Source organism: Orycteropus afer, unplaced genomic scaffold (assembly GCF_000298275.1).
Source record: "Orycteropus afer afer isolate SDZICR_OR568_19922 unplaced genomic scaffold, OryAfe1.0 scaffold00026, whole genome shotgun sequence".
In the NCBI taxonomy this organism is placed as follows: domain Eukaryota; kingdom Metazoa; phylum Chordata; class Mammalia; order Tubulidentata; family Orycteropodidae; genus Orycteropus; species Orycteropus afer.
This window is the reverse complement of record NW_006921613.1, coordinates 877,428-884,614: the sequence shown is the minus strand read 5'-3', so window position 1 is coordinate 884,614 and position 7,187 is coordinate 877,428. Positions and strand designations below refer to the sequence as shown.

Here is a 7,187-nt window from a genome sequence, read left to right as displayed (position 1 = left end):
TATACAAGAAGCCCCATAACAGAGAAGGCAGTAGGAAAAGTTATAGTAAATATTGATATGGTTAGGGAAGCAACGGAAATGGAAAAAAACTAATGAAAAAAAAAAAAAAAAATTCTTGAATGATGGAAAGACATAATATGACCGTGGCCAAGAGGACAACGTCACAAAGATACCATTCTCCTCAAGGTAATCTATACATGTGTCGAGATTCTGATAAAATTATAATATGGGATGTCTTAATAAAATGAGAAGTCTGATCTCAAGTTAAAAGAGAAACAACAAACAAACAGGATTAACCAGTAAAATTCTTAAAATGAAGAGTAATGATGGGAAATTAACTCTATCAGACAAAACAGTATAAACTACAGTAATTAAAATAGTGTGGCACAGTGCTTGAGTTGATAGCTCATTGGAATGGAATAGAGAGCCCACAAGAAACCCAAATTTATAGGAATTCAGTATATGACAAAGACATTTCAAATCTGCGGAGTAACAGGTAGATTATTTAGAAAATTGGTACCCATCTGGAGAAAAAATAATTCAGATCCCTACCCACACCTTATATCAAGATAAGTTACAGAATGAATAATATTTAAATGCAAAAAAGAAAATCAAAGGGTATTAGAACAAATCTGGGGAAACTGGAAGCCATTTTTAAGTAAGACACCAAACCCTGAGACATAAGAGAGAGTATTGATAAATCTGATGATAAAACCTCCAAATTTATACATGACAAAAGTTACTAAATCAAACTAAAAACAAAACAAAAGACAAACTGGAAAATATATTTAATATTTGAATAATGGATAAAGAATAATTTCCTCAATATATACAGGGTTCCTATTCTAGGTACTGGGGATTTAGCAGTGAAAGAATGTTTATTGACTTGGAAGATAAAGAGACCTCTTCTATGTTGAAAGGTTAGATCTGAAAATGAGGGGTTGGGAAGAAGAGCTGGGAAGGAAAGCAATGTTTTCTGGCAGCAGGGAGAAAAAGATAGGGATTTCTGCAATAAGGTTGATCTATTCCGGCTAGCCTCTGGTGGGAGGGTTAGAGGGTCAGGCAGCACAGCAGCTGAAGAGTGTGGGGAGGAGAAAACAGAAAGAGCTAATTTGGGAAATAGAGAGCTGGATGGAAGTAAAATTGACTCTTTTTCTCTCAATCTTCCTTTTTTTTTTTTAAAAAAAAATCTTTTTACCTCTTCTATAGGAATTGACTTCCCTTTAATTTTCTTTTCTATTTTTTAATCTTCATTCTCTTTCTTCTATCATCCTGTTCATTTTTTTCCTCCATGTTTATCCTTCCTTCTCTTTCTCATCTCCTGTCCCTTAAATGATCATAATTTAGAATTGAACATACTTAAAAATTAATCTTCTATATACTGAATCAAATTTTACTTCTCTAGTCTCAATTTCAAAAGCATGTGGGATTGAGTTTTTTATATTTCATTCTCTTGGAAAAAAAGTTTTTTTTTTTACTGAATGTGGCCATTGATTGTTGTTGTTGTTATTATGTGCCCATGAGTCAGACCTGACTCATAACGACCCCTCCTTGGGTTTCCGAGGCAGTATCACTACGGAAGTAGATTGCCCCATCTTCCTTCCGAGGAGCGGCTGGTAGGGGCCATTGATTACTTTTCTATAATGAAATTAATTAATAATAGGGTTCTCACTACTGCTGTAAAGGATTCCAAAACTATTCTGAGTTGGGAAAATGGCACCAAAAGAATATTTATTTAAAATCTTCTTTAAAAGATTTCTCCCTTCATGATCTGCTTAGTGAATTTGTGTTATTCAAGTAAAGTTGAAGAAGAAAAAAATAATAATTTAAGGGTCATTAAAAAAAAAAAAAACAACTTTCAAGTCCAAGAAGTATAACTGTACATTTAAACATTGTTTAGACAGACTTTTTACTTTTAGTTTACAGGGACTCCCAGATAAACATGTATCAGTTAATAGTCTTCATAAAATAACTTTTTAAGTATCAACAAATATTCATTAAGGCACTTGACTGCTAACCAGAAGGCTGGCGGTTCAAACCAATCAGCCACTCCTCGGAAGGACGATGGGGCAATCTATTTCCGTAGTGATACTGCCTCGGAAACCCAAGGAGGGGTCGCTATGAGTTGGGTCCGACTCGACGGCACATAACAACAACAACAACACTAATCTTAAAGCTAATATATAATTCCCCACAATTCAACAGCATCAGAGAGGCTCAGAAAAGAAAACACTCACAGCTACAATGTTGTAAGATAATCTGGTAAGAAACAACTAACCCCAAAATTGCAGAGTGTACAACTCAGGTATTACGTACATATCTATTATAGCCACATTTTATTGACTAAAGAATATTAACTGCCTTTAGAGTGAGTCTCTCAAAAATTACAATAGTTTTCTTTAAAGAGTAGGATTTGTATATCCAGTTACAAACTACACATTAAAGGAAGACTTCTCTGGTCATTAGCTGCACAGAAGATAAATAAACACAGTCATGTGTTTTAATTCCTAGGCCTTTCATAAATAAACTCTTGCATGCTTACATCTACTGAAATTATAGGGTACATTCTGAAGGAATTCAAACTTTGACACATGAGACCACAGAATGAAGTGAAGCAGCACTGCCCACAGAATCTGAACTGTGAATGAAGGACCTGTGATATCAGTGTGTGGGCAAAACTTGGAGCAGTTTACTAAGTAATAAATTACTGCTAACATTTTTTAAAGTTACCAAATAAAGAATTTTCTTTCTTTATAACAGACATGTTTCATTGCAAACAGAATGCCATTAAGCAAGATACCCTGTATACCAAAATGCCAGGTAGAGAGAAACTTTTATCCAATAATTATCTACAAAAAATTTAAAATGATTATTAGATGATGTTAGAGAAAAACAAATTTTAAAAAAGTAATCAAATAAGTGAATACAGACCTAAGAGATAACAAATCATCTGATTACCAAACTAAGGGCAAACTATACTTTAGTTTTAAAAATATCTATCATAGATTCTCCTTCAAATTAAAATCTCATCTGTTGCCGTTGAGTTGGTTTCAACTCATATCAGTTCCATGTGCAACAAAATGAAACACTTAGCCCTGCCCCATCCTCACAATTGCTGCCACGCTTGGGTCCATTGTCACAACCACTATGTCCATCCATCTCATTGAGAGTTTTCCCCTTTTTTCACTGAGCCTTCTGATATCCTTCTCCAGGGACTGGTTCCTCCTGATAACATGACCGAAGTACAAGAGAGATGAAGTCTGGCCATTCTTGCTTCTAAGGCGCATTCTGGCTAGACTTCCTCCAAGGTAGATTTATTCATTCTTCTCGCAGTCCAAGGTATATTCAAAATCTCATTAGTGCACATGGGAAGTCTCTAGAAAGTTTGCTGCAAACTTACTGTCTGTTCCAGAGCTTTCTCTGTCAAGGCACAAGTGCATATTGTAAGAGCCCAGCCCTTGGGGAGGTCCTTCAGCTGCACAGTTCTGTGGCGATCTCATCAACCCTCAGTCAGAGGCAAGACTGTTGGTAACTGCCAGTTGAGTTGGCTCTGACTCATGGTGACCTTATGATAACAGAATGAAATGTTGCCCATTCCTGTGCCATCTTCACTGGTATGTCCAAGTCCATTGTTGCAACTATTTTGTTAATCTATGTCACTGAGGGCTTCCCTTGTTTAATTGGCCCTCTACTTTACCAAGCATGATTGGTCTTTTCTGATGATATGTCCAAAGTAAGGGAGTAGAATTTTCACCATCCTTACTTCTAAGAAACATTCTGGTTGTATTTTTTTTTTCTGTGACTGATTTGTTCATTCTTTTGGCAGTCCACGGTATATTCAATATTCTTCATCAAGACCACAGTTTGAAAACAACTCTTCCTCAGTCATATTTTGAATGTCTTCCAATCGAGAAGGCTCATCTTCCAGCACTGTATCAGACAATATTCTATTGTAATCCAATGTGTTTCCACTGGCTTATTTTTGGAAGTAGATCATTAGGACTTTTTCCTAATTTGCCTTTTGCCTTATTCTGAGTAAGAATGGCACAAAAAAAGGAACTATCCAAAAAAATTGGGGGCCCATTAAACTACATGCTCTTAGTAAACATTGAATAAATGATGCCTTCTTTTGATGATAATGTTTCTTCAAAGGTGCTCTCTTTCCAAATCATGAATTTTTCTCTGGAAGAAACACTAGAGATCACTGGTGTAACCCCATCACTCTGCAAATGAAGACCCTGGGGTTCAGAGTTTAATGACTCACACAGGGTCATTTGTCTGGCCATCAGCAAAGCTTATGACTAAGACCCTACCCTCCGAACCCCTCTCCAAGTCTATTCTCCAATTTCATCCTATTCCAAATACAATTCCCTGGCTCTTCTGGTAGCATAGTGCCTAAGGCAGTTGACTGCTAACCGGAAGGCTGGCGGTTCAAACTCACTGGCCACTCCTCGGAAGGAATATGGGGCAATCTCCTTCCGTAGTGATACTGCCTTGGAAACCCAAGGAGCGGTCGCTATGAGTCAGGTCTGACTTGACGGCACATAACAACAACAACAGCCTCTTCACTCATTGCAGATGTAAGTAGCTCTGTCCAAATACTTAACTTGGTCTTTTCTCTTACTCTGTTTTCTGTGAACATTGTTAAATTCTACTAGTTCAAGATAATTTTTCTTTTCATTATTAAGATCACTTGAATTCTCTCCTTCTTTCTCTCATTCCCATGTACCACTCTCCCACCTTCTCCTGCCCCCTGGTTCTGCATGGTAGGATATCAAAAAATCACATTTATTGCCATCAAGTTGATTCCAACTCACAGTGACCCTACAGGACAAAGTAGAACTGCCCCATAGGGTTTCCTAGGCTGTAATCTTGCAGAAACAGACTGCCACATCTTTCTCACACAGAGCGACTGGTGGGTCCAACTGCCTTTTGGTTAACACTTAACCACTGTGCCACCAAGGTTCCCCTCAAAATAGGATAAGTAACAGAAATTACATTCACAAAAGAGTTCCTAATTAGTGGAGGCTCCTCAAAATTTCATAGTTTTTAATTTAAAAATGCTAAATTGTATTCTTGTTTAAAAGAGGGAAACATGGCATAGTCTTAGGAACCTTTTAACAACTAGAAATAGTTAATGACAATAAATATTTTCACTTATAAACATCATATTTTCTATTCCTTAACTTTTAAGAATGCAATTAATAATGGCATCATTCTACAGAAACATCCTTAGAGGAAAGAAATTGCTAATGCATGCCTGGATGAAATACACACATTTCCAGGTGTGGTAGTTATATCTGTATGTCAACTTGGCTGGGCCTGGTTGAGTGGCTGGGCAGCTGGTGGTAGTTATTCCCCATGATGAGACTGGCAATCAACTCCATGGTGGGATCTACCACAAGCAGCTGAGTAGCTGCCTTTGGGATGTGGTTTGCTTCTTGTATATAAGGAGAAGCCTTGGGGATAGTCTCTAGCATATGGCATGCTTGGATCCTGCATATAGCCATGTTGTTGTTCAGCAGCCTGCCATGCTCTGCCAATCTTGGGACTTACAATGGACTTGAATTAATGGCCTGATGTGTGGTTTGGTAACATCGAGACTGTGCCATTTTATTTGTCAACCTTGGGCTTATCAGCCTCAGCAGCCAGCAGTTGTCTGAGTGAAGAAACTCCTCTAGCTTCAGTGGGCCGGGAGCAGGAGGCAGACCTGAATCCCATAGTTGAGGGCTTTCACCCAGCCCCTAGAGCCTGGCACTTTGAACTTGGACTTAAAGCCTCCAAACTGTAAGAGAATAAACTTCTGTTTGTTAAGACCATCCCATTTGTGGTACATATTCCTGTCACAAAGGCACTAGGTAACCAGAACACTAGGTAAATAATTTTTATTGCACACATTAACTTCAATGAATATATTTTTTTCCAGAATATAGAAGAATAAGAAACTAAATATTTTCTACTTTGGTTTAACCAAACTATTTGAAATGTCTTACCTCTAATTCCTCAGCCTGTTCTGTGTTATCGTCTTCAGAGCCACTGGTCTTAGGTAAGTAAGTCATTTTTAATCTCAGATGACCTTTAACTCTTGATTTGTGACTGTAGAAAAGAAAATAATTATTCATAAAATTTAACATGGTGAAGAAAAGCATTCATTTAATAAGAATTTATTGAATATCTACTAGCTACTCAAAACTCACTGCCATTGAGTTCATTCCAACTCATAGTGACACTTTAGGACAGAGTAGAACTGCCTCACAGACTTTCCAAGGATGTAAATCTTTACAGAAGCAGACTGCCTCATCTTCCTCCCACAGAGCGGCTGGTGGGTTCAAACCCTCAATCTTTTGATTAGTGTCTTAATACTTTAACTATAGCACCACCAGAGCTCCTTTATTAGCTGCTGGGGGAGATTCAAAGAGAAGTCCCAGTGTGAAATATACATTTAATTTAGCCAAGGGAAAAAACTGGTAGACAAAAAAGGAAACATACATAAATAAATGTTATGATATGAATAAGATGCTTAAGAAGAAAGATCAGAAAGAACTTCAAAGGGACAGTGCCATTAAGTTGAAGCTCAAAGAATGGGTAGGACTGTCATCTGTGGTAGTGGAAGGACAGACAATTGAGTGGAGAGAAGAGCAAGAACAAAGGAATAGATGGGAAACCTGGGTGCGATGGAGGAAAATGGCAGTAATTGAGTTTGGCTGGAGTATAATACACAGAAAGAAGAGTGTAGAAGGTAGGATGGTCCAGTCCTTGCAAAACAAAGCCCTTTGGACTTTATTCTGCATACACTGGGAAGCCACTGAGAATTTTTAGGATAAGGAAAGGTATCAGCAGAGATGTACTTTACAGACATTAATTTAGCCATATTGTATAGGGTGAAAGAAAAGTGGAGAACAAAGCCTTATAACTGTCTGAAACCTGCTACCTTTCTTTAACAGCTGTTTGAATCAGTCATACATTAATTTACTTAATCTGTTTTCATCTTGTATCACACCTCTGTGAATAACAAGTTGTGTAAGGTAAAGTTTGCTGCCCACTGTATTAATATTTTAAATCTTTTTCTTAAAAAAACAAAAACCTATCTCTCTTAAGTCTTTAACAGTCCTACTGCCGCCACAAATTTTAGCACTCTTAGATTTACTTAAGGAATTTTGCTTGTCCTTGCTTTGAATACAGATTTT

General features: G+C 37.3%; 1 protein-coding gene across 1 annotated transcript in view; it reads right to left on the bottom strand.

Moving 5' to 3' along the window:
* NEDD4 (NEDD4 E3 ubiquitin protein ligase) overlaps positions 1–7,187 on the bottom strand; it is a 142,064-nt gene that overhangs the window by 35,991 nt on the left and 98,886 nt on the right. Inside the window, exon 7 of the mRNA XM_007935141.2 lies at positions 5,994–6,096. Coding sequence (XP_007933332.2) covers positions 5,994–6,096 — 103 coding nt within the window. The remainder of the gene's footprint in view (positions 1–5,993; positions 6,097–7,187) is intronic.